At 37.3% G+C, this 27,891-nt stretch overlaps 2 protein-coding genes, 1 long non-coding RNA gene and 1 other non-coding gene across 29 annotated transcripts; 1 reads left to right on the top strand and 3 right to left on the bottom strand.

Moving 5' to 3' along the window:
* Positions 1-48: 48 nt before the first annotated feature.
* On the bottom strand, positions 49-23,552 carry Sxl (Sex lethal). Of its 25 annotated transcripts, NM_001031893.2 has the most exons (10): positions 23,500-23,552; positions 17,173-17,621; positions 14,077-14,266; positions 13,113-13,158; positions 11,118-11,453; positions 10,909-11,016; positions 10,657-10,838; positions 10,098-10,318; positions 6,488-6,553; positions 2,209-4,866 (listed from the first exon to the last, which is right to left on the bottom strand). In NM_001031893.2, the coding sequence occupies exons 2-3, from the start codon at positions 17,247-17,249 to the stop codon at positions 14,197-14,199; spliced, it is 147 nt and encodes a 48-aa protein (NP_001027064.1). In that variant the 5' UTR covers positions 17,250-17,621; positions 23,500-23,552; the 3' UTR covers positions 2,209-4,866; positions 6,488-6,553; positions 10,098-10,318; positions 10,657-10,838; positions 10,909-11,016; positions 11,118-11,453; positions 13,113-13,158; positions 14,077-14,196.
* mir-4956 (mir-4956 stem loop) lies at positions 11,236-11,352 on the bottom strand. The gene has a single exon (NR_047775.1). It is a non-coding gene; the product is annotated as a mir-4956 precursor RNA (primary transcript).
* lncRNA:CR46494 (long non-coding RNA:CR46494) lies at positions 19,270-19,983 on the top strand. 2 transcript variants are annotated; one of them, NR_182244.1, is made up of 1 exon: positions 19,270-19,983. It is a non-coding gene; the product is annotated as a long non-coding RNA:CR46494 (long non-coding RNA). The 2 variants fall into 2 exon arrangements; NR_182245.1 differs by having other exon boundaries at positions 19,332-19,983.
* A 524-nt stretch (positions 23,553-24,076) lies between the features above and the next one.
* Positions 24,077-27,799, bottom strand: CG4615 (uncharacterized protein). The gene is made up of 5 exons (NM_132154.3): positions 27,575-27,799; positions 25,773-26,031; positions 25,508-25,698; positions 25,226-25,445; positions 24,077-25,154 (listed from the first exon to the last, which is right to left on the bottom strand). Exons 2-5 carry the CDS (start codon positions 26,019-26,021, stop codon positions 24,873-24,875), a joined length of 942 nt encoding a protein of 313 aa, NP_572382.1. The 5' UTR covers positions 26,022-26,031; positions 27,575-27,799; the 3' UTR covers positions 24,077-24,872.
* Positions 27,800-27,891: the final 92 nt, after the last annotated feature.

The following is a 27,891-nucleotide window of genomic DNA, read 5'->3' on the forward strand; positions in this document are numbered from 1 at the left end:
TTCTGCATTGAAAAAGATCCCATCTCTATGAAAACGACCGTTACTTTTGCGTTCTGTTTGAATTTTAAATGTTCTTTCGTTTATTTGCTCTTCTTGTAATGTGACATTCTTAAGTACAACAATTAGCTGCTAGTTTAATATATGTATATATGTGTTTTTGTATAAACGAGTTAAAATTCAAGTTTTTCTTATTGGTTTTCCCATTTTCTTGTGTAGTTTTACGGACTACGAACATTTTACGAGTCTGTCTGCTGTCTGTGTGTGTGTCGTTTAATCGGTATGTTACGTTACATTACGTTATTACTTTTAAATATTTAGTTATTTCAAAAAAATTTCCGCTCGGGGCTTAATATTTATAATATATATATATATATATATGTATGTACGTTTTGTATACGGTATAGTTAATATAATTGTTTTGTCGAATATATTCCCTTTGTTTGTTGCTTGCTATTTAAACTGTTGTTTTGTTCCACTAAACTTGTTCTATTTATGAATGTATGTATGTATATTGCTTTTAGGTATGCATTTATTTGTAGGCATTTTATAGTATTCTTTCTTTTCGATTTTCTTCTTCCGTACCTAATCTGTATTTTATTGTTTTTTTTTTTTTTTTTCTGTCGTCTAAGTTGGTGTTCGGTTTTTAAAAAATCTTTCATAGGGCAGTTCACGTTTCAAATACAATCATCGCCATCCGATCTAGTGCTAATCTCACTATGCAAAAAAAAAAATGACTTCACCTCTACGGGCGGTCGTATCTTCTCCTCCTGGTAGTTGCCATTACTTTTAAATCTATGTATGTCTCATTTTTGTATTCTTTGAATTGTATATATTTTGTCGGTGTGTTTTTTTTTTTTTGTTAATTTTTTTTGTATTTTTTTAGATGAAAGATGAGCGCTACGAGGGGCACTACATTTGGGTAAAGGCTAAAGGGAATAGAGCAGATAGATGGTCGAAATTGAAACCACGAAATAATACCAAAAAGTTTCATAGGATAAAGCGCCTATATCTGCCTAACTTCGATCGCTCCATCAACGGAAGCAGAAAAAGAATAAATCTATCTGAATCTGAACCTATATCTGGGGTCTCCATAATCTCCGCTTGGTTGAGGTTCTTTTCAAGTCGTTTGTTAGTTAGTTTTTTGTTTGTTTTTTTTTTTTTTTGGTTTTCTTGTATAATATGTTTATATAAAAAACGCTTTGTCTTATGCTAGAAAAAAAAATTGTATGCATATTTCTGGTATTTTGTTTTTTTCTTTATAAAAAGATTATTTTACCTTCTAGACACATTTACTTCGATATAAAAAAATGTATAATATATATTCCGTTACTTAACACTTTTCATGCTTTAAGTTATTATTGAACAACATTTTAAATGTATTTGCGATTAGGTTTTCTGTGAGGTTACCTTGTTCTACAACGTTAGTTATTAAAATTACCAAAAAAAAATTCTATTCAGTTGCTGCGCCTACATTTCGGTCTCGGTATTACAACAAAATTAGCTTGGCTTCTTATGAGTAAAGAAAAAAATGTTCTAAAAAGAATTACAAGAAAAAAACTGTCTCATTAAAAAAAAAATCAAGTTCGTTTATGATTTGCCTTACGTCACATGCTCAAAAAATAGTCACAAAAAATATTTTCTCATTTCGCTATCCAAGAAAAAAAAAATAATTAATATTTACTTTTGGTTTGCATTGACTTAATCTAGTTACACGAGACAATCGACACAGCATGCTAAGGTGCCATATGCATTGTATGAGTTCTCCTTCCGATTAATCCGATATTCGTTATGTATATATCCGCTTACTCACTAAGGCTACTTTGGTTGAGACTATTTGCATTCGATTTAAGTGAGTTCGACGCCGCCTTCCCGACTGGATGGCTTTAGAATGAATGTCGCTTACATAGTGATTCAAATATTCGCTTTCGCTTTTGTGTACAATTGTTTGCATTCGCTACGTACGTACGCACTGTCGGATCTAATTTGTTAATGTTTTTGAATCGTTATATTTAGTATTCAGCACAACCAAGCTGTATGTGTTTACTGTGTGTCTGCAGCTTAACTTTTCCTTCTGCATGTTTCGCTTAAATCTAATTGTTGTTTGTTACTCTTAATTCGTTGACTTATGTGTCACACAAACTGGGGGAAAACGAAATATTTTTTAATCTTAATCATAGGTTTAAATAAAAAAGAAAACTCAGGGGTAGTGTGGTTTGTGTCGAAAATGTTTATTAAGTTTCCTTAAATAATGGTTTTTCTTATTTCCTTGTATGATTTGTTTTAAGCCATGGTAATAAAATAATAAAATAAAATTGAAATTCTGATTTTTTCTTCTGTTTTTTAACAAATTAAAATTTTTTCACAATTTTTTGTTTGATTATAAAAGTATATTCATAAAAGTATTGATAGAATTTTGCAAAAAAGGATCATCGCATATATTGTAGTAACAAAATAATGTTTCTGTTTCATTTACTTATGTACCTACACCGAAAAAATATTTTTTGCCTGCAGAAGGAGTGACTGGCCAATTTAGAATTTCGAAAAGTGTGTTAGGCAAATTAAAAGTTAAAACGTTATCCATGCGTTTTTTAGGCAATCAAACCAAGTCACTCCTGTGATTTGACGTGTTTCTCTTTCGTTACTTTCGATTGTGTCTCTATTTTTTTCTTTTACCTTTCCCATTCGGTTTCCTCTGATTTTCGTTTTGACGGGCTATTTATCACGTTTCTTTGTTAGTCGCTTTTTGAATGTTACTTTTGTTTTTCTTGCTGTTACATGCTCAAGTTGTTTCGTTAATTAAACTAATAAAAAAAAATGGATTTCAAGAAAAGTTTTTATACTTATTAAAAAAAAAAAAACATATTCATTATAGCTATGAAAAAAATTGGGTTTGTATTGTAATTTTGTCTGATTCTCTTTCTCCTTCGCCTACTCAAGCATACTGCTAGCTAAGTTGTATGTTTTCGTTTTATATGTTATGAATAAACAGCCTGAAAACTTGAGCATGTCCAGTCATTTTAGCCGTTTCGTTACGTATAATATAGACAAAAAAATTGGATTTATAAATTATGAAAAAAAATAATATATATATTCATATATCTGGATTAACTTCAGCTATAAACATACACGATGACCGTGTACATTGTTGCGGCATAGTTCGCGCCAAAAAAATCAGTTTCAGACAGAAAAAAAAAAAACAATCGGAGCTTATTTCATCACGCCTATAAGTATGTTATATAGTATAGATATATATGTGTGTTTGTATAATATATTTTGTCGTTTTCGTTATGATTATACGTTATAAATATGTGACAAAAAAATGTATTTCTCATAGGTTTTTTCTCTAAGTTTAAGCAAAAAAAAAATCTTCGTCGATTTTTCATTCTTTATATATATATATATATATATGTATATATATATAATTATTTATGATTTGTATACATATACGTGTCTTGCCTTAGAGCTAGTTACAACAGGATTCCTCCCAAAAAAAAAGCACAAAAAACCAACTACAACATATGGGTTAAAGTGAGGAACATACAAAAAAAAAAAAAGTAGTAAATTAATTCTTGTGGTTTGAGAACATAAAAGTTTCAGTTGTTGTATATGGTTTCGATGAATGCTGATACTACGATGATCAATATAAGGTATTCATAGTTTTATATATATAAGCTTTTTATATATAATCTTTAATTTGAAGATTGCCTTCATCATACGCTTCTCAACTCTCTGGTTATGTACGCCATAAAAATCCGACATTTGCGGAGTTTGTGGATGATGCCGTTGCCGTTGTTGAAGTGGAAGTTGATGCAGCCGCTGAAGTTGTTGCAGCTGCTGTGGTGTTGTTGAAGCTGTTGTTCAGATGCAGCTGCTGCAACTTGAGTGTCTGCTGATGCAGTTCTTGTTCAGTCGTTGACATATTAAAACTGAAGTCGTGCTGCGGCGAAGTGTGGTGATTATTAGTGTTGGTGGTGTGTTTTCTGCTACAACTGTCGGGATCGCTGTTTCCAACGACGCCGCTGCTGCAGTTCTTGCTGTAATTGGTGCTGCTAGCTGCATTGTTGGAGAAGTTGCTACTGCTAGCTGCATTACTGGTGAAATTTCCGTTGCTGTTGGTGTAATTGTTGCTGCCAGAAAGATGGTTGGTAAAGTTGCTGCTGCCAGCCAAATTACTGGCAAAGTGTCCACTGTTTGTGGGGTTGCTGTTTGTTGAGTTGTTGGTGAAGTTCCCACTGCTTGTGGGATTGTTGGGAAAGTTGCTACCGCTAATGGCACCGTTACTGGTAAAAGCGCTACCGTTGCTGTAATTGCCAGTAAAACTATTGGATTGATTGGAATTATTATTGAAGCTATTGTTGTTGCTTATGGCAAGCAACTGATTGCCCAGAGTGCTACTGCTGCCATTGTGGTGTGATTGGCGTGATTGTTGTTGAAACGGCGGCGAAGATGGCATAGTCAATGGCTGCTGTTGCTGTGATTGTTGATCCTGCGGTTGTTGCAATTGCAATTGTTCCTGAAGATAGTGAAGAGCAGCAACTCCATTCTGACGTATTGTATTGAAGTTAATGTTATTGGTGTTCGACGTGTTAATGTTATTATTGCTTCCATTTGGACTTATATTGTGAGCAGCAACATTGCCCAGGCGTTGTTGTTGTGTTTGTTGTTGATGGTATTGCTGGTGGTAAAGTAGCATGTTGTTGTCGTTGCCATTACCATTGCCAATACTATTATTGGAGCTACTGGTGAAGCCCAACGCCTGCTGCTGATGTTGTAGTAGTTGCTGCTGCTGTTGCGGTGTCAATTATAAGTAAGGATAATGGTACTTCCTACGGTACAATCCGTCAAGCAAATCGGCAAAGTTTTCGCCTAGATTGATAAAAGGTGCGAAAACAAAAAAAAAAAAGGTTAAAAAAATTTATTAGTATAATGTTTCAATAGTGTTTTAAGCTATCATGCGTCTATAAAAACAAGTATATTAGAAAAAAAAAAAACCTAATATATAACTATCCCTTCATTCTGGTAGAGCCCTGATTTAACTAGCCTAGGTGAGAGAGATTAATTAGGTTTAGTATTTTTTTTTTAGAGTTTTGTTTGCCTTCTTGATTTAGATGGTGTTGGGTTAGTGTTTATTGTTGTTTGTTTTCTTGTATTTTTGTTACTTTTGGTTTACTTTAGGGATTTTGTAGTTTTAATTCAAGCTGAAGTTTTGTAATTGCGTTATATTTATTTGTTTTTTTTTGATTACAAAGGATTTCCCACTCGATAAGACACACGATTTAAGGGTTTTCGTAATTTTCATTCAACGTGCCATGTTTTCTGTTTCCATTTCAGTTTGGTGGAACTATTGGGATGGGACAGGGACGTGGATTGGTGTTATCAAAATAAATTGATGACTGATCTGTTGATGGTCTATTTATGTGTGTTGTTATGTTGTGACTGATCTGTGGGCGTAAGTCAAACACTCACATACAAATATTCAAGTGCGTTCAAAGAACATTAGCAAGCAAAATATGTCTTATATAGTTGTTGATAAATATCTAGTTGGAGATTTAAATAGGTATTTGGTTTAGTTTAACTTTTTTTAGCGAGAAACATTTACGAACTGGATAACTTTGATGAAGTAACAGGAGTTCGCAGAGCAGACAAAGCAGACCGTTAGGGGATTTTGGATTAAACGATAATCTAATGAAAAACACGAAACAAAATTTTCAAAACGAGGGGCTCTAAGAGATCTCGGTTTTAGTTTTTATAAGGGGTGAATATTAAGCACAAGCAAACACAGGTTTTGTTAGCAGTTTAACTCTTGGGAAGGCCAGCATTAGAAATTTAAATTTAATTTTAGTTTTTTTGGTTTTTTTTTTCATTCAATTTGAGTTCGAATTGGGTTTGATCTAGAAGTACAATTTTTTTTTGGCAGTTTTTCAATTGGAACTGTTCCAAATAGCGCCCAAGAAGATGCTCGAAAAGAAAAAAGCGTTAGAGCAAATGCCAAGGAGCCAAAAGTTTAGCCTTGTAACTAAATCCATTTTTTTTTTAGAGAGAGAGATGGTTTAGTAGCTGGATGATGACATGAGAGAAAGTAATAACGAAAAACATGGCACGCTTTAAAAAGAAAATTCGGCTTATTTTTTAAGTATTTTTCCATTATAAATATATATATATATATTATATAGATTGATGAGAAATTTAAAAACTGAAATTGAATATTTCTTTTCCATCTTCTCAATTATGTGGGAGCGCATGAGTGTGCGTGTGTTGTGTGTGTGTGTGTGGCAGTGTAGGTGTGCTCTCTTCTTGATAGACTCTACTTATATAAATTATGGACTCTGTTATTTGATCTCTCGGCTAGATCTGTCTTAAGGGCTCTCAACAAATAAAAAGTTCTATAATTATTTGCTTTTCTGCGGCAGAAAAACAAGAAACTATGCTAGTTTACGACTAGGAGTAGTTAATTAGAAATATAATTATATAAAAAAGGAATAATTACTATCGAGACCAAAGATAGCATCGCATATAGCATCGAATAATGAGCGTAATTTTTCCATAGCTCCGTCTATAATGAAAAATAGGAACAAAACGAAAAAAAAATTGTACAACTTGGATTAGTTGCGGCGCATATTGAGTTTTTTTTGTAGGGTTGCTTGGTTTTGGATGAAATGAGGGAATAAAGATTGTTTTTTTTTTTTTTTTTGGTTTATGGAGATTATTTAATTATTAAGATCTTGTCTTTTCTTTGTTTTTTAACATTTCTTTTGTCAACAACAATCAATAAAAATGAGATGAGTCGGTCGTTTTTCCTTCTACTGAAGGAAGGAAAAGCGATCAGTTCTGGGTTAGTGCTGTGAGTAGATAAAAGTACAATAGAGTATCTACGGCTTGGAAACAACAAATGCGAAATACAATAAGAAACACAAACTACGGGTTGAACTTGAAGTCGGGACACCGGTAACTAAAGTCAAGCTAAAAAAAATTAAACCAAACTAAAAATGAGTAATTTAAATGCAAACTGCCTTCGGCGAAGAATTCCGAAGTTCTGAGATACTCTTGCTATTGATCAGGGTAATCGTTAACACCTTTTTACTATGACCATTGTATTGCAAGGATATCGTATTATACTTTTCAAGCTTAACACAACACAAAATGTTTCGTTCTGTCAGATAATAATAAATACAATAATTTAGGCATATGATAGGTTATTAATCTTTTTCAAATATTTTCCATTTATGTTTTGAATAAAATATGTTTTTTTCCCAAACATAGCATTTTTATATAAAGATTATATCCAATTTTTTTTTAGCATTTCCTAAATCACTCAAAGTAAAAGAATGCAAATGGTATTTTGATAAAATGGAAAACAACAACAACAAAAGGCCATTAAAAATGTAAGTAAATGTAAGGTTCCAAGTAAAATAAATGGAGTGTTAGCAATATCTACAAATAAGTTTAAATAATTTTGCACATTTGTTGCTTGGTTTTAGTAGAAATGATTGTAAATTTAATTATATAAATATATAAAATTGATTCCTTAAATATCCACACTGAAACACTGACACGGAAAAAAATATACAAAATAAATTTAGTTTTGCGATTTTTTGATTTTCTTTTTTTTTTTTGTTTGAGAGCACTAGGCAGAGATGAGTAACAAAAAAAAAACAGCTTAGCACACAATTTTCACTTGAAGAAAATGTTATTATGAAATACACTGGCAAAAAAAGTTAAAAAAAAATATTTGTTTTCTTTTTTGCACTGGAATCGATAAAAGGGTGTATGGGTTCAAAGAGAGAGACATCAACATGGTTATGGTTTCGTGTCTATTTTATCGTTGATATTTCGATCCATTCATAAAAAAAAATATCACATTAAAAAAATAGAAAAAAAAAGATGGGGATTTATGAGAGGGGTTCTGAGAGGTTCGTTTTTAGAGGGGTGGTTGTGTGACTTTTGGCAGCACCCCGTTATCGTTTCGGTTGAGTGCGCGCATACTTACCATGCGCCTTTCACTTCTTTCTAATCACTTTCACAGTGTCTCTGTCTGTCACACAGTCGTCCGCCTCTCTTTGTCTCTTGTGCCTGGGTACTGTAACTGTAACGGGAAATCTGCACTCGCGCTCACGTTCGCACCCTCTTGCACGCACGCGTGATAGATGGGGAATGGTGATATCCTGCCAACTCCTAGTTGCCTTTCAACAGCTAACGCACTCTCGTTCACACACACAAACACACACACACACACTCACACACAAGGCAGATAAGCAAGATCAAAAATAAAAAAGAAAAACAAAAAAATAGTGGAAGGAGTATGGGAGAAAAACTTCCCGTTGTAAAGTATATGACATCCAGATGCATCTGGCATTTTCCAACACTGCATTTTTTCAAATTAGCTTGAACTTGAAAAAAAATAAAAAAAAATTGCGATTTTGGTTTTTGGTTTTATGTTTGTTTTGCTTTTCGCCATTTATTATATTCAGTTTCTCTGGTCACACGTTCGGGATTTTGTTTTATATACTTGATTTTTGTTTTGAAATGCTTTTAACGCACTACAAACTAAATAATTATTAAAATTTAACGCTATTTTATAGAATAGGTTCCATATAGTGAAATATATATGTATATTATAAGTATATCTAAAAAGGGGATTTTTTTTTTTAAATTATTTGTGTTTTTCGTTTTTGTTGATATATGGAAAAAACTTGATGATAGAAGATATCAGTTGAAAAACAGAAATATTTTAGTTTTCTTGTTTTTTTTTTCATGTTGTTTATCTTGCAGTAGATTGTAGTTGTTGTCGCTGGTAGAGATGGGCAAATTAAAACCAAAAAAAAAGGCGTGATTCGATTTCAATATTATTGATGCGATCTGAAGATGCTGAAGAGGTAAGTGGATCTAAAAGGGTTACAGGTTAATGCTCGGCAACGCTTTTGTAATTTTTACTCCTTTAGATTTGTATTTTATATCGTGATTTGTTTTACTTTTATAATTCAGTTCTGATTGCTTGATTGCAATGTTTGTTTAATCTTCTGTTGTCTCGCACCAGTCTTTTGTGTAAACGGGAAAAAAATTACCAAAAAAAATAACTAGGATCAAAAAAAATTGCACTCTTTAGCTTCGTTCAAGAAGGATATATATCATCTTTTTTAGTGGGTTATGCATTTCTTGCTTTTTTAGTTAGGTATCGATTCAGTCCTTGGTTGGTTTATCTCTTTGTTGTTAATATATATTACTCATTATGTGCATTTCGGTATTTTTTATTTGTATAAAAAAAATTGCAGCTTTACGTTTTGTTATTGTGCTGTATCCGGGAAAAAAAAATTTTCCGCTTTGGAAAACACACACATAAAAAAAAAGTTTAAAAAAATGGTTTTTGACTAACACTTTTACGCGAACTTTGAAGTGCTAGTTTACCGTTTCGCCTGGTTTTGTGTATGTGTGTGTGTGTAGTTGTGAGTTCTGTTGTCAAAGTTGTGAAAGAAAAGCTTAAGATTTAAGCCTAAACAAAAAAAACGTGATATTTCCCTTTCTCTTTTTAGTTGTAGGTTAGTATCTAAAAGTTACTTTTTTTTACGTTTTCCAAATGATTTTTAATTTTTTTTTTTAGTTTTGTTATATTTTTCAATTACACTAAAAAATTTAAATACAATTCAATTTTTGTGTTTTTTTTTTTTATCAAAATATACGACATATATATTAGTATAATATATATGCACTGCGAAATTGCAACAATAAATTGAATTATTTACGAATTACCGAATTAAGAGCAAATAATAAAACTAAGTATGCATTCATATTGTTGTTGGTTGTTAGTGTTATGTTTGTTGTTGGTTGGATTGTTTTTCGTAGCCTGCTGTTTTGTTGTTGTTGTTTGTGAAATACCAAAAGAAACAAAATGAATCAAGGGTTTCAGATGTAAACACTCTCAAGATTAATTGGTATATATGTATTCACTATATACCCAGCAGATCGCTCTTGATTATATTTTGTGTGTGGCTTGTGTGTTTCATCTTGTATTCGTTTCTGGATATTTGTATTTCAGATAAACTTTTTAGCATCGAAATAGGGATGCGAGTTTTGGAAGCGTTGCTGTGATTTAATTGATCTACCTCTGTGCATCATGTTGAATGCGGCGGCCATATGTGCTGGCGGTTGTGGTGGCGGCGGTGGTACATTTGCTGGAACCACGCCCATCTGCGACATAAAGTGGGCCGCCTTCGCCTTGCCATGCTCCTCAGCCAACCGGACGGACAGCGGCTGTGATCCGCCCTCGGGTATTACGTTGTTCAGCGCCGAAATGGCCTCCTGGGCCTCCTCACGCTTGTTGTACCTGCATAGTTTTGATTTATCGATCGAAATAACACACCATAGTAGTTGTAGATGGCAAATGAGGTTTATAAAAATGAGAGAAAAGAAAGAAAACACATAATGAGCCGGGTGTCGAAATAATAAGGGGAAAAGAAAACATAATACAATTGACCAAAGGGATACATTCAAAGGTTCTGTGAGTCGACAAATTCTTCTATACTTCCAACATTTAAGTTTAATGAAGTTTTAGTGACAAAACAAAATGTTCGACTCAGAGAACCTCGATTGTGGACATTAACAGACCATCTAGTCTTCTGATTGCACATATCTTAACCATATAAAACTATATTGGGCACTCACCGAACAAAGGCCACACCACGAGGACGACCTGTGAGCTTGTCACGCAAGATGTTCTTCTGCACAATGGAACCGTACTTGCCGAAGATCGTGTCCAGCTGATCGTCGGTTATGGTACGCGGCAGATTGGTCACATACAGATTGGTGTCCTTGATCGATTCTCCGCCGGGACGTGCATAGGAAACCTGTTCGAAAATAATGAAATGGATTAGTTAACTAACTCTTTGTGTGATTGGTGTGTTTCAAAGATCTCACCTTAAGCCGCTTGTTGCGCACTGTGATGCCATTCAGCACTTTAATAGCACGCTGCGAGTCCATTTCCGATGTGAAGTCCACGAAAGCATAACCAAAACTGTAGCCAGTCTGTTAGATGATAAAAATTAAGATTTAGTTAGGTTTGTTATTTGCTTGAGAAGATAGATGAGCTATCAGCTATCTGATATATTTGGAGAAAAGACGCTTACCTTATAGTCTCGCATGATTCTGCACGTGTTGATGGGTCCAATGGCTCTGAATAGGGCGTACAGCTCGCGATCGGTCATGTCCTGGGGCAAGTAGTTGACAATCAGGTTGGTGTTGCTTGCCCGAGGATCGTTCATGAGATCATCACTACCACCGCTGCCCAGCGACAATCCGCAGAGATTATTCAGCGAGTTGTTGCTGGCCATCGGCGGCAGGTGGCACATGTTGCCGCCCCCTAAATTGTTGGCACTCCCACCATTTCCGCCGCTGCCGCCGCAGCCGGGGAAATCATTGTAACCACGACGCGACGATGAACTTGGAAATGAAAATTCTGTATCCTGTGGCGAGAACGCATAACGTGACTGTAATCAGATTAACCATACAAAGATATTCTAGTGTTGTGAGAAGGCCTCATATCGCTTGTCTTGGGGTTAATTATTAGTAGATTGATTGGATTGGATGGTTTGGTTCGGTTCGATACGTTTTGACTGGCTGCTGCTGCTTGGTTGTTATAATAATTCTCGAGTTCTCGATATCGATATAGACACAATACATATATATCGATCGTTGCTTTTTGGCGGCAGCAACAACAACACACAACTTGCTTAGTGGATGAGGTGGCTGGCGAAGGTTCGGAGTGGCTTAAAACGTAGAAATCTACGACAAAAACGCTAACGGTAACAATATTCCAAATGCATATCTCGCGAAAAATCGTTAGTTCTTTGAATTTCATTGGTTAGATTTAAGGGCGTGCTTGAAACTCGAGTGCAGCGATTTTGAATTGGATTTGATTTTTGATTTAAGCATTAAATCGAAACATTCTCTTGCTTCACTGTACTTCCGTGTGTGTATTTGTTTGTGTGAGCTAAACGGCATTCACAGGGTTGCAAAAACCAAAGAAAAAAAAAATGGAATTTCAAGAAATGCATAAAATGTTTCTTTCCTTTCTCAGTTTTCTTGAGCTTTTCTTAAGTGTATTGTGTTAAGTCTCTTTAAGTTTTTCTTTGAATGTGTGTTTTCTGAGGGTCTGTGTCATTAACGTAGAAGAAATACAGTGCGAGGCAAAAATATAATGACAATGAGCCAGAAACCGATCAATAAAGTTTTTTTTTCAATATGTTATTATGCGCCTGGGATGATCAATGAAGTGATTTAGTTGATGCTTCAAATGGAATGGGATATTTTTTTTTTAATTAAATGCCCACTTTTTAGTGTCATCTAATGCAATGGCGTCAAGTGTGTCGTCCAATATTTTTGCAAGTCTGTGTGGTAAAGACTGCGCAAAACGCTAAACGGAAGCCAAAGCTGAGGCGGAAACGGAAATGGAAACGGATACGAAAACGGACAATGTGACAGGGCAATACCTAAAGGTATTTCATTTAAAAACTGTCTGCTTTTCATGGCACATGCAGGTGAGTTGAGTATTTTTGCTTGGCGTTTGTATTTCTGTGTGTTCTTTGTTTAGATGATTCTATTTAAGGTTTATGTATATTTATAAGTTGTTTGTGTTGTCGTTGCTATTTGAGTTTTCTTTGGTTTATGTTTATTTTGTATCTGTTTGTTTAGGTTTTGTTGTTTAAATTGCAAACTTTAAGTTGTTAATTTGATTTTCATCATTATCAATAAACCAAAAGGAAATTGTTCAGCATCCATAAAATAATTCAGTTATGTTTTTAGTATTTGTTTGTTATTCAAAAGCGTGTGTCCCCAGAGCGTTCATGAGACAAACTCAATAACATACAACTATAAATAGTAAAAGGCATAAAATTTATATTATCATTATTGTTATGATTATCAAAAACGAAACCGAACAAAACAAAATACAAAAGTCAGTAAATATCAAATGCATTGCCTTGAATTTGGTTTCAAATGAATAGCTTTTTCCTTATTGTTCTTTAATTGATTGCTTTCATGCAATTGAAAATGGAAATTTATCGCTAACAATAATTATAAATTTCAGGCGTAAGAATGAGTATATAAATGTGATGAATACTAACCATTCCGGATGGCAGAGAATGGGACATCCCAAATCCACGCCCACCACTGTACGATGAATCGATTCCATTTCGTTGGGGAAGAGAAAATATGAATTAGATATCATAGAAATGATTGTGTTGTCGGTTATTGGTTAAAGTAAAATACTATTTAAAATTATCAAAATTAAATGTATAAAGCGCAATTTACTTATATTATTTAGCCATTTTGAAAATACTTTAAAAATGATTAAGAAATGTTTTGGCGCTGGATGATTTAACAATACTTTTCTTACTACTAACTTAAACTTATGACTAATGAGTTTTGAAAACTTGCTGCAGAGTACAGTAAACTGTCTCGTGTGCAAATTAGCTTAAGACTTAGGCTTAATTTAAATGAGAAAACCATTAGTGGATTTTGAAAAAAATTGAGAAATATTGATGTGACGATTTTGCAGTTTCTCGACGAATATAACTTAGACTGACCCTCAAAACGATCCCCCAGTTATATTCAACCGTGAAATTCTGCAAAACCTCCTTTGCCTTAAGGTGAAAACAATTGGTTTCACTTTAAATATTGGCACTTAAGAAAAGCATGATGTATTTTTTTTTTTTTGTACTTTCGAATCACCGAAAAAAAATAAAAAAAAATAATCATGGGACTATACTAGTAACCCATATCGGACACTTTGTGGCTGGAGCACATTTTCACTTTAAAAAAATCAAAAAAATAATCACTTTTGGCACTTTTTCATCACATTAACAAAAAGGATTTGGGGACTTTTTATAGTTTCGGACATCGCCGTTTCTTCCCACGTCGAATTTTGGTTGCATATCATATTCGGTTCATACATTTAGGTCTAAGTTAGATCTAAGTTGATTTTTATAGTATTTTACAACGAGCTGCTTCCCCAATATTTCATCATCATATTATTATATATTTGGTTTTTGCCTTTGGCTTTAGTAGTCTTAGAGTCTTGTTACTTACAGGGCTTTGGAGGTGTCCTCGATTCAAAAACATTGCGTTTCGTTGGCGAGGAGACCATGGGGGGCGGAGCTGGCGCGTTTGCCCCCCCGTGCAAATAAAAACTACATACTATCTTAAGAGTCAGTGAGTGTCTTTCGCTTTTCGGTGATAATGGTGGCTGCTTCTTTCTGGGCTGTGAAAAAAAATATGTCTACACACGATTAAATTCAGCTGCGGTACAACGTCGATGATGGGCGTTACATAATTTTTGCTGTAAGGGAGTTTTGGTTCTTGTTTATGAGTTGGGTGTTTTTCTGGGATATGTGTGTGTTGTGTGGGCTGGAAGTTTTCAATTTCACTATATGTACGAAAACAAAAGTGAGATTAGGAAATCTCAAATACTCGCTGGCAAGGTCACACTAATTTCGTGAGCTTGATTTCATTTTGCACAGTAAAAAAATATGCAAAAAAAAAAAGGTAGGGCACAAAGTTCTCAATTACACGTTGGGAAAAGTCACGCTGTTTTCTTTTGAAATTTTGCTTTCATTTTCATTTTGCACAGTAAAAAAAAGAAAAAAAAAAAGAGTGCCACTTCAAAATCTCAGATATGCTTTGGCAAGGTCACTCTGCGCTGGTGTTGATTGTTGACATTGTTGATTGATGCGATGCTGCTGCTGCTCTGCTTGCGGTTTGATGTTTTAGTATTTGTAGTTTTGCTCGGCATTTTATGACCTTGAGCAAATGTTGCATTTGTATTTGCCTTTTGGCTTTTATTCATTTTTGCTGATACTCTCGCAAGAGGAAGAGAGATGGTCAGCACAGGGATATAGAGAATGAGAGAACTTTGGGGGGCAAAGGCAATTTGTCGGCTATATGCATTGGAATATGTTGGGGACCTTAGGGGTTGGGATGGGGCAAGAGTGAGATGGCGACGCAATAACCACAACAACAACCGGTGCTTAAGGCTAGTTATAAACTGTAAAATCTCCCAACACGTGTGTGGAAAAAGGACAACCATACGTACATAACTTAAGGCTACTGCATGTCAAGGTCCTGACACAATTTTTCGCACAGCACGTGATGCACTAAATTTGGAGAGGGTGCCCTCTGTGGCTGCTCTGTTTACATTTCATCGACTGCTGAATAATGTGCCATAAATTATACGACCCCAAAAAAAAAAGGGGAAAGAAGAAGCAGCTCATAAAAATGTCACGAATGACGCTGCTTTTGCTTTTCCTCCATTTGTTTTATGCCCTAGGAATATCATTATAGAAATCAGACCACTTCTTGACCCCGCTTTTCATTTTTTTTTTTTTTTTTTTGGCAGCAAAAAACAGTCAATTTGTCATTTCTTAGGCAAAACTTAAGGCTTACGTTCTAATGAAGATCTGGATATGGAAGATATATGGATAATGCGAGGCGAGAAAAGAAAAACTGACCGAAATTAACAAAATAATAGGCATTTAAGGCAATAAAGTACTTATTTTTTTTGGTACAGTTACGCCAAGCAGTAAGTGTGGAAGAACAAAGACAAAAAATAAGATAAAAGAGAGAGGTAGAGTTTTAAGAACATTTACCGGTACATTGTGAGACTGTTTAGGTTGCACAATCCGCACGATGAGAACGTTTTTAGGCCGTTTCTATAATCCTCTTGCCACAAACAAATTGCCCAGATACGGATACATGTATCTGCCTTGTTCTACGCGTGTATATGTAAGAGATATATCAAGTTTCGATTCCCAGCGGAATCAAAACGCTTCTGATGGCCCAAACATGGCGCACGTTCGGTCTTTGTAAATGCAGTTCGATCTTATAAATGGTTCATGTGTGTATATATATATATACATATATATATTTATATATAAATATGGAAGATTGCGTTACATTACGTTGTTTCACGTTGATCGGTTAACATTTTTGCATATTGCTTATCTTTTATCACATACAACTGTAAATATAGGACAAAAATAAAGCATGTCGCGATTACGAAAACACGCAGACGACGATCAGCTGATTCAAAGTGAAAGTGTGTGCGACTGTGGGATAAATGCGAGCGCATGAATGTATGCTATGAAAAATGGCACAACGCAAACGTAACAACTAGATCGAACGATTTATATGGTAGATACAGCTAATGAGGGGATTCCTATGTAATGCAAAAAACAACATCTTTTTATAGTGGATTGCTTGGAACGAAATTAACATTTTCTAAGAAAAAACAAACAATGAATTTGCAATTGGGAGCGGAGCTTTTCAGGGGCGGGCTGTTACTCATAAGGCGGGTTCCCCTTAAAACGATTGACTGTTTTTTGCTGCTTTTGGTTCGCTATCAATGTGTTTGTGTATTCGTTTGTGTTAATTGCTATTTGTATTTAATCGATTATTGGTTTTCTGTTATCATTGATTGCACCATCTAGCACATGTAACATTTAATTATACTTATATACATCCTCCTTGTTGTTGCTGCGGTTATTGTTATCCATTCCTGTGGCTGTTCTTGTTGTTTTTCTTTCTGTCTCTGATAATATCAGAGCGCAAAAATAAAAAAGAAGAATCAAGTGAACTAAAAACCAAACAATGTGTATGTGTGTGAATGTAGAATGAATAGGGGGGAGAACATCACTCAATATGATTTCCTTGTTTTTTCTTTGCCAGTGACATCGACAGCAAATCGATAACAATCTCGAGATTTTATCGACTGTCAATCGACATCCTTCCCTGCACAAATACCAATGCACATATGCCGACAAGTTTTGCTAGTAAAAGAGATTTCGAACAAGCAAATAACTTGAACTTTCATAACCAATAAGTCTAAATCTAAACAAAATAATAACGTTGACTGCAACTATTTTCCAGCAACATGGAATTTTCTTCTTCGTACAAACTATTCAAAAAAAGGTTGGGTTGGTCTTTTGTTCGTTCGCCAAAGAGGTATGGGTAGCAAAAAAATTAGGTAAACACTGTATCATCTTAAAGTTTTGTGTGTTATATGTGTGGGAAGGAATGGGTGGAAAGGAAGAGGGGATTGGGGATTGTCATTCGAATGGGTATCAAGATCAAACATAAATGATGTGGATGTGGCTGACGAAACGTGAGAACTCAAGTTTAAAAATTTACCTCGACTTGTTGTTGTAGCCATATGGGGGATAACCACCATTATTATTGTTACTACCCGGATTATTGTTGCCGTACATATCCTGAGAGTTGGGAGTGTGTTTTTCGAATCAACAAAAGTTACACCCTCGATCGAAGGTGAGTTTCGGTTTTACAGGAAAAGGATGATGAGGTGAGTTGCAGTTGACTTGAGGTTAAGAACGATGATCGAGATTCAATCGATCTCTTCAATTGTTTTGGCGCTCAGCGCTCTCAGCTGGCCTGCTGCTGTCGTTGTTATTGTTTTCCTGTTACTTCTCTTCTGCCTCTGTTCAACTTTCTTGTGTTGTACTAAAATTGCTGTTGCTCTCTTTCTCTTTTTACATGTGTGCACGCTCACTGTGCTTTCCTCTCTTAAGTCCTATGGGGTTTTTTTTAAGTGTGTGCTTATTATAGCTGTTCTTGTAGGCGCGCTGTTGTAGTTGTTGTAGAAGTTGAAGAGTTAGTTGTTGTTGTTGGTACTAGGAGTTGATTGATCGATATAGTTTAGATTCAATTGAATTTCCCTTAGCTTGAGGAGGGGAGGGGGTGTAATGGTGGTTCTACATTTATACGATGACAATAAAAATATGACAAAGACGTGAATTGTGTGCTGCACGATTTAATGAACGAAATAAAATGATCAACCCACAGCTAAATAGAGAAGTTCCGTTAATCGTACCACGCATTGAGCTGAGTTTATGTGTGTGTGTGTGTGTGAGTGTTTAAAACTATAGTTGTCAGGCATTAAAAAAGAAAAGATTCTAGATATTGTTTCTAAGCAGATCCCGAAGAAATATATACACTAACACAGGTTATAACTTAAGAATACACTTAATAAATACTTAAATCCTTAACACTTTGTATACAGTCGCTTATCCAGGGTTGCCATACCATCATAAGTTATAGCAAACGATTTCTTAACACAAGTCACTAGTAAATAAGCTGCGCATTTATACAATATTTTGACCAGCAAACAAACAAGCGATTGGATAGAACTCAACATACCTCGCCATCTTAAAGTTATAGTAGGACGACATGGTCGAACAGGGAGTCACAGTATCAAAATTGAAATCCATAATGGGATAATCACAAAGTTACGTTTTTCAACAAATTGAATGTAAGACACACAAGAAATCACAAGATCTCTGAACACAAGTTGGACTTGTCACGAGTGGAACTCGACTGAAGATGTCCTGCGGGCCATCGATCTATTTAAGGATCGACAGAGGGGTGCCGAGCGAGTGGGCGGTGGCTGGGTGCCAGGTAGAAGATCGAAGGAGGCAAGGTGCGCGTGCCAGTCGCGTGGGCTACCTAAGATCCCGCGAATTGATCCCGCTAGGAAGTGTGCCAGGCGTACTTTCTTGGGTGGCCGGCTGCATTTCGCGGATCCCCGATTCCCGGATCGCGGATCTTCGCAGGCAGGCAGATGTTCCGCATTCTCGGAAGCTGGATGCCGGCAAGGTGATAGTTCTATTTTTTTGGGCCGGGTGGGTGGAAAACGCCGAAAGGTGGAACGTGGCAAGCTGCATGTTAATTACTTGGAAGCAAGCTGCATTTTGTATTGCTACCCGATTTAAATTCTGTGAACATCTTTTAGTTGTTAGGTAATAAGATTCTTAGAACGTATCAAACTACGACTCCAATAACTCCATGAGGGCATAACAATTAAAATTGGTTATTAAGATTCAATCTGAACTTGGGCAATTAAAACGTTATCCGTTTCTGAAGCAATACCAGCACAATACTATTTCCATATCTAATCTATTACTGTTAAATGTCTATTGCATTTGTATTACACTAATATAACACTAATTAAAATTTTAGGTGTTTTTGTACTCAAATTAAAAGTCTAATCAAGTAAGAGCAATTGATATTATCAAATATAAATCCTGAAAAGAGTCATATCGCTATTAACTCTAAATCCCCATTAACATAAACCCCGCCATAAATAACCCATTATAGATCCTATTTTCCTGCAGGCCAATTGCAGCTGCCTTTTTGCTAGGATTTCGGGTAGGGGCAGGTGAAAAAGCAGATTTACCTCCCCGCTTATAAAAACGCCGGGTGGAAAAAATCGAACTGCCCAAAATACAAAATACCAAGAACACAGATTGCAGGAAAATTCTTTGCCAATTTTTCAACAGAAACTTTAAGACAGTCAAGGTGTTTGGTTCACTCTAATCGCACGTTTGGTTCACTCTAATCGAACGCCAAGAACAGTAGTTCAATTCTCAAAAAAAAAGAATGCACAAAGTGATAATTTAGTATTGGTGTTAGTGTAAGATTGGTTTTAATTTTTTTAGTGTATATTTTATTATCATTATCGTTAATTGCAAATTAATTTGACCATTGTACGAGATAAGTATATTATTCTTGTAGGAAGAATGTTTATGAATTAACTTCCAATCTTATCAAGTACCATTTCCAGTGAGCCCTAAGCCCTAGCCATTATTTTTCCACAAGCAGGAAGCAAATCCATTGGATACTCGATACATGAGTATTTGTCCTACACTTTGGGATCCCCCAGCCAAAAATAAGAGCAAGAGCTGGGCTTCCTTCCAAGGAAGCGAATGAGGAACCAAAACTTTTGGCAAACAGAGAACAATCAAAATGGAAAATACGAAGCTGCGAAAAGAGATGCGAGCAGCGGAGAAGGGGGAAGAAGAGGAGCCAGAGAAAACGAGGGCAGCCAAACGAAGGCGCAAAGGGGGGCGGCGGCCAAGTGGGTGGGGCGGCCTAAATCGCATTGGGTCGCTCAGAAACACAAAAACCAGAATAAAAGCCGGCTGGAATGGGGTGGTACGGTCATCAAATTCGAGGGCTGCTCTTTTCCCATGTACACAATATACAGCAAATGCCGAAAAAAAAGAAAGAAGCCCAGGGGAAGGAAAATGAAAATATGTACAGAAATATATAAAACAGAGTGTGTACCTCGCTTTCCAGCGTGAAAACGGAAAATGCGGAAATAGAGAAACGAAAAGCGTCACAAGCTGTGAATACGGAAAAAGCAAAAAGGTGGGGGGAAAATACAAAAGGGTAACCAGAAGGTCGGTCATTCCGAAAATGGGAGAGCCCAGAAATGAAAGAAAATTCAAACATAAGTAATAGAGTACCAAAGACCCATAGACTTTCCATATGCAGATGGGTGAAAGCTAAATCACCATGAAATCAAAAACCAAAATAAAAGAAAGTCCATCACGGACAAAACTTTTGGGGAAAATGCATATCACAATGCGTGGTAATAATATATCCAATGTATCATATTAAAAAATTGAAAACAAATAGTTCAAAATTATTTCTAAATATTACGATAAAATGTTAATATATATGACTTTTTTAGCTGTTTAATAATTCAAAGCAGCAAATAATATTGCAATGATACACAACAGAAAAAAATATTACATAACAATAATAAAAAAAAAACAATGCAGGCTTTCATTGATTTCATTGACACCATTTAGCAGACATTTTTCGGCAGTGTACGAGGGAAAGAGATGGAGAAAGCGCCAGCGAATTGTAAAGCAATAACAAAATGCGAGAAAAACTTTACAGTTTGATAACAGTAGTCTGCTAATTTGGAGCACAGTTGTGTAAATAGAGCAGCACTATTATGCAGTGCTTGAGTGAATGTGTGTTCTAAACAGCTGATAAAAGCCCATTTAAGTACATGAGCTAATGTATACATATATACATATAGAAGATGCATGTACACATCTGTGCATCTAACAATCGCTCAGCTGGGAAAATGAGTCATGTACCCGCATGCATGAATGGATCTCGGTCTGGAAACAAAATCACAGCGGCATTGCCAGACACAATCAACGATCCATCGAACATTCCAGCTGATCGTCCGCTTGGATTGTTATTATACTGTTGTTATTTCAAGTGTATCCAAATGCGCATGTATGTACATATGTATGCATGTATGCTTTTTAAAACATTGAGCGAGCTTAAAAAGTACAGTGAACACTTGACATTGCGGAACCGAAACATATATACTTTCAAGGACGTATTCAACTTCATTTAACTCAGTATTATCTGCCATAAAAACATCGAAATAAGAACATTCAACGCTACAAAATATACTCTTAAATAACGACGCTAAGTAGTTGCATTATCTAGAGACCACTGTTGGGAAGCTTTTATTAACTGAAGACCAAATAAGGTTTAAAACGGGGTGCAACGCTCATGGGAATTGTGTAACGTGCAATTTGCGCAAGGGAATGACCTCAATGGAATGCAGAAATGTGAATTAAGAGTGTTGGTGGAGGTGGGGGTAGTACTAGCTACCGCCATTTCCAATATTTCCAATACGCTTTAAGCGAAGGGAACGATCGTTGCGATGCGACGTCATTGCCAACAGCAAGAAGGGGAATGACCCACCGAGAAGCGGAGATGAAGAGAAAAGGAAATAAATGCAGCTGCCCTCTCCTCACCACTCCACTCCTCTCCCACCAGCCAGCTGCAACTTGAAAAACAAAAAATACGGCAGCTGAGCGTACGATAGAGACAACAACGGAGGGCGAAGCGAACATCTTCCCTTGCGCTCACTACCTGCCTGGAAATATCCAGGATCCCTGATCTTCAATGGAAAAGGGAGGGCCATAAACCGAAAGGCGCGTGTCGCTAATGAGGATCTTTAAAATAATGTTTCGCCAACTAAAGCTATATAAACACTCAACGAAGAAATTACAATTATTTTAATTGCAGAAGCTCTGGGAAACTCCAAAATATGTCATATCTTAACCAGGGACACATGTGTAAGTGAAGTGTACGCCAAAACACGTTGCCTTCGATGATAACAGCTGGCAATGCCGTCGACGTAGGGCGGTCGCCACAGTCGACCACCAAAAAATAGGTACATATCTACTTATTAAAAGCAATCACAAAATACTCCAATTTATGCGCAGCAAGAAACACATGGTGGCATAGTTGGTGAAACAGGAAGTAATATGTATACAGGATATGCGTAAATGTAGGTAGTCGATTTGCAGCGGAACTAAAGGAAGTGAAAAAGGGACACGCGATAAACACTCAGGTAAAGCGAAATCTATTCCAGAATTTTCGGCCCTTCACAACTGGACGCGACTGTATGCATGTGTGTTGTTGTCTTTTTCGCCTACCTTTCGTTATATGTTCTTACTGCCCTTGGGTTTCTCTTGTTGTTTCTTTGCCCCAAAAAGCTGTTTGTATACGAACAAAACCACTTACCCAGCGGCTTAGTTATTATTATTTAGTTAGAGACTAAAATGGAAAAAAAGAATTAAGCACTCACACACACGCTGCTGTTTTTATGTACAACTTACTGTTTATGTGTATGTGCATATGATTTTTGGGCGATGCTTGCATGTTGCTATGTACTACACAACTGTAACGGAAACGAAAAAAAAAAGAAAAAACAAAGTGTAAGCCAGGCGCGTGAATCGCCTTGCAAGTGTGTGCGCGTGTGTTTATGCGTTTGCGGGCATATACACACTCGCACGCTCTCTCACGTAGGCGCAACACACACATATGTATATACATGCGAATGACGAAGCCGCAAGCACAGAAAAAAAAATTAGTACATGAAGTAACAACGAGTGGACGGGAGAGAGAGAGAGAAGGAGTGGGAGAGCGAGCAAAAACGGCTTTGCTTTTGCTTTGCTGTTGTTGGTAGTGGTGGGAAATGCTGAATGGAATTTTACAACATGTTTTCGGCTCGTCAATCGCTTTTGCACTCTTCTTTCAGCTCAATAACTTCACAAAAAACCGTATACAGCAAAAAATAAGAAACAAAAAACAGCGAGTATCTGTATACTGCTCTTTACTCGCTCTATTCAGATGTACATATGTATGTATTTGAGGCCAACAGCAAAAAAAATAACATGTATAACTTGAAAAAAGAAAAGAAAAACTCCAAAAATGCTTGGTTTTTTTGTAATTGTACTACTACAATTGCGATATGATCTATGCGCATTTTCACAATGTCTGCGTGTTTTCCACTATCGTTTCCTCTCCACTTTTCTCTTTTTGCGTGTTCTTTTAATTTCGCTTCGTTATATACACTTCACGTCACGCTAGAAACCCTGTGCATGTATGTATATATATATATCTATATGCATATATATGTACATGCTGCAGTGTCTGTGTGTGTATTGTTTTTTCGATGGGGATTTATTTCTTCTCACACACTTATTCTGTAGCTACACGGATTGCATGGGGCACACAAAACAGCTTCTTTGTCATGATTTTTAAAACGTTTTAACTTATTCACTTGGATCGTGTGTTTGATTTACGTGGCGAGTGTCAGGAGGAGCAAAGAAAAATTACCAGAAAAAAATTCACTGCGCGACTTTCCTTCTTCGGCAACAACAAAGCAGTGTGCACGTTTCGCGGTTGTCGGTCAATTTAAGCTATTTGGGTGGCTTTACGGTGGCTAAACGCGTTTTCGTTATTTTTCTAGGCACTCGGCTGGTCACACTGTTCATTTTCTACACCGCGTTAGTTAAGACTCACTCCATTTAGCGAATACACGAACCCATTTAGCCAAGTTTCACACCTTCGCTTGATTCGTAACGGTCACATAAAATTCAAATATGGGAATTCAAATCAAGCTTGAAATTTTCATTTAAAGAAAAGAAAATAACGAATTAAAATTAGATACAATTTTATGTCTTTTGAGCCCCGTTAGATTTCGTTCATTTAAATATTTAGAATTCTACACAAACAAAAAAAAATTTTCAATAAAATAATATATATATATTTGCAACCAAAAAAAGAATATATGTATATTCATATATTTAAAGCTAAACAAGATGTATGAATAAGCTAAACAAGATACATGCATAACATTGTAAAACGAACAATTATATTTGAGCACGCAACAAACATCTGAGCCCTTTGCTTTCATTTGGAAATATACAATTTATTAGAGCCATTAAAACTAATCGATCTGCACCATAAATACGAGTAGTACACGAAAGCTATATCCGCCGATCGCGAGCCAGGCCCCGAAAATATCAAGATATCAAGCGTATTTGTAAATAGTCACCTTCTTCAGTATCTGCGAACACATCGATTTGTCCCTGAGCTCGGCGATGAAACTGGCCGAAGGGGCTGGACTCGCGGATCGGATGGCCTCTTAATTCTATCTACTTGTGTATATGGGTATATATGGGTATATAATATATCTGTATAATCTGTATAAACATGCATAATGCAATGCGGGATAGGCGGGCTTCTAGTGTTCAAAAGGTTCAGGTCGTTAACTCTCGGATATTTGTACAAGTTTAATATTCGTGTCCTTTGCCTTTTGAGTACGGTTCAAAGTCTTTTGAGAAACACATGGCCAAAACGGGTCGTTATGGATACTAAATATATGAATATCGCTAATAATATCAAGTTAAAGTTGAGAGGGAGAGGGAGAGATGAGCACTCGCACAATTTGAATCTTTGGCAAGACCGCACATACTGATCACAAGAATCGTTTCGATTTAGTTAGTTCGTAATGCTACAACTAGACTACAAGCTAGGCGTCCTCGCTCGCTTAAAATTTGGCTAATTGTGGAGCAGAGACTCGGGTACATCGGGTATATCATAGGAATACGTTACACATGGCTGACAACATCGAATCCCTGTCGTTAAGTACTCTAAGTTCTAAATTCGCTGCATGTTACCACAACTGCTTTGTGGCGCTCGTTTGTTCACGGTGCTGCGGCTCCCTCGCTTGGATATAGATTCACCAGGATGGCGTAATAGTGACATCCGGCGGCCAGCACCACAAACAGATGCCAAATGGCATGGGCCATGGGTATCGTGCCGTCCGCCTTGAAGAATACAATGCCCAGAATGTAGAAGCCGCCGCCGAACTTGAGCTGCATCATACCGTGGAAGTGGTGGCCAGTGAACACAACGACTAGAGCGGGTCCCAGGCCCATCACCAGATAGAAGAACGTCTCCAGACACTTGTAGCGCTCGTGGAAGACCTGTTTTCGCCAAACAAAAGGAAATTTCACCTTAAGGAGCATGTGAACACGGGTGCTGTAAATGAACCCACCTGCTGGTAGGCAATTCCTATGCCCGCCATCAGCCAGATGACCCATTCCATGCAGAAGAGTATGGCCGAATGATCGGTGTTCTCTAGCGTGAGCCAGGGGAAGTACGATCCGGCGATGAACACATAGATCATCGCCCTGTCGCAGCGATGGAGCACGTTCTTGAGCCCCTGATACGTCTGCCAGCCGAGACAGGGCCAGGCCTTGACATTCTTCGGTGGTCTAGTGGAGGTATACAAAAATGTACAAATCAAATGGTTAAATCAGCCTGTGTGCGCACTCACTTGTGCTCGGCGCAATAGCAGGAGCAGTGGAAGAAGGTGGACACCGTGAAGAGCATGCACAGGGCTCCGCCGTAGACCCAAGCAACCAGATACTGGCTGGCGCTGGAGGAGCGTTCAAACAGCTTGATGGCCGCAAAAACGGCGGGCAGTATCCAAATGCCGTGAGTAATCACATTGGCCACCTGCTCGATCTGTTTTTTTTTGGATAGAGTAAATGTGGTTTAGGCGTCAGGTGTACTGTACACATACAATGTATAGAACTCACCTCCGTTGGCTGGTAGGCACAGCCGGGCTTCGCCTTGGCATTCTTCCACTTGACATTGCGCAACTGCAGTTTGAGATTGGAATTCGACTTGATGATAGACTTCCAGAACTTGCTGAAGAGATTCTCGAGGAAGGCGTACTTATGCTGCAGATCCTGCATCAGACTGAGGTCTCCATTGCCGTTTCCATTCGCATTGCGATTCAGTGTACGGATTCCACTTTCGTGGCCGCTTCCTTCGCTGTTGCTCATCGTGGATAGACTGTGGATTAGATTGTGAATTGGTTGTCCGATTTGCCAAATTGATTGATTGCCACTCGATTAGACAGACGACGACTAACCCGGCTAACCCAAACACCATCCACACTTCACCCGTTTTATGGCCAATTGATTATCATTCGTCTCTATCTTCGCCTTTTGGGCCTCGCCTCGAGTGATAAGCCAGCGCTTGGCCAGCTGCAATAATGGTTGGACAATGGAAATGGACGAGCGGCCGGACACTTGAGGCATTCCTGCATTGAGACTAATTTATGCTCATTGAGTTTCGCACAGACAACTTGCATACAATGGCCCAAGGTTGGGCGATTTTGACCCGATCCGCAATTGAAACCAGTTCTCTGATTGCCGGCCGCTTATCTCGCGTGTCGAGAACATGGCTCAAAGTCCGATTCGGATGAGATGTATGTATGTACAAATGAACATATGCCCATCCGCGGGCGCACTATTATGATTATGGCGTCTCTCGGAATCCGATTGCACTTTCAATCCAAAAGAAAAGGTTTTCATTCTCATTACCCGAAGAAGTTATAATATGATTGATTGTGTAAATGGCAATGTTTACCAATTATTTGGTATTTGAAATGCGAAAGGCGAGTTTTAAGCTCATCTTAAAGTTCAATTGAAATGAAAATGAGCTGCTAGAAAAACCACGCGTTCGTTTTACATAAAAACCTTGAGTTTTCCTTTTAAATTAGTTCATATATCTAGATAGTTACCAACGGGAAAACACGATATTCGATTCAATGACGGCGTGAATTTAATGAAACATTATAGTTTTAAGATCTGCCTGTATTTGCCCGCAATTGAGAGGACTCGAAACTTTGCTGGCTTGTCTGTTCTGAGTTATGACAACTTTTCAATAAACCAACGATGGTGGAATTAAAACACCTCCCAGTTCCCGGCGCCCCCAAAAGTATGCCCCATTGGGCGCGGTGGGAGGTCACGGGGTTGAAAAGCATAACGAACAAACCCCCCACCCCCCCTTCGGAATTTATCACCATAACGACTATGCTAAGCGGTATAAAAATAGATACCTCGGGCATTCCTTATATTGCCAATTACAAAACAGCGGGCGGGGAGCTAGTGCACTGCGAGAAAATGTCTGGACTGCAAATCGCAAGGTATTCCATTTCTTTTTAAGCTTTGAATTTAACAGTTACTGAATCGAATTTATTTTCTAAACAAATTGTGCTTAAGAATCCTTTAAAGTAATTCATTTCACATTCATGTTTTTTGGCTAATGATATTTCAGCTTAGTCTTAAACCTATTTTATCTTATTCAACCAATCTTTCCATCTTTTTTTGTGCCTTGCTTTACCATGTTATTTTTCTCAGTGCACAGGAAGATTGTTTACATCTCCCATTCAGAATCAATCGCCGCACTAATCCAATTTGTAGCGCTGCCGTCACGCAATTCGCCCCTACAACCTGACCGTCCACCTACACAAGTATTTTCCATCCCAATCACAGCTGCTGCCCCCCCCCCCCCCGGAAAATCCAAAAAAAAATGCAGGTGGAAAACTCACCGTTTTTTTGCTGCCGCGGATGTGGCTGCGGATGCTGTGCGTGGGCGGAAGCGGTGGCGGATGCGGATGCCGCGCTGACGTGCGGATCCGGGGCGGAAGAGGATTCGGAATCCCAGGCCCACGCAGGATTCTCAGGGACCCAGAGCTTGCTGCACTGCATCCGGGGATGTGGGAAGATTCGATTTGGCGTCCGTCTTCTTATTTACTTTCCGCGGACTGGCTAGTGGTGGGCAGGGCGGCGATGTAACATCGATAGCTCGCCGTTGTAACGGCAAGCCAAGTCATCGATGGCGCACCAGCGAAGTGCCATCTCTAGA

The sequence above is a fragment of the Drosophila melanogaster genome, chromosome X (assembly GCF_000001215.4).
Source record: "Drosophila melanogaster chromosome X".
NCBI classification, from domain to species: Eukaryota; Metazoa; Arthropoda; class Insecta; order Diptera; family Drosophilidae; genus Drosophila; species Drosophila melanogaster.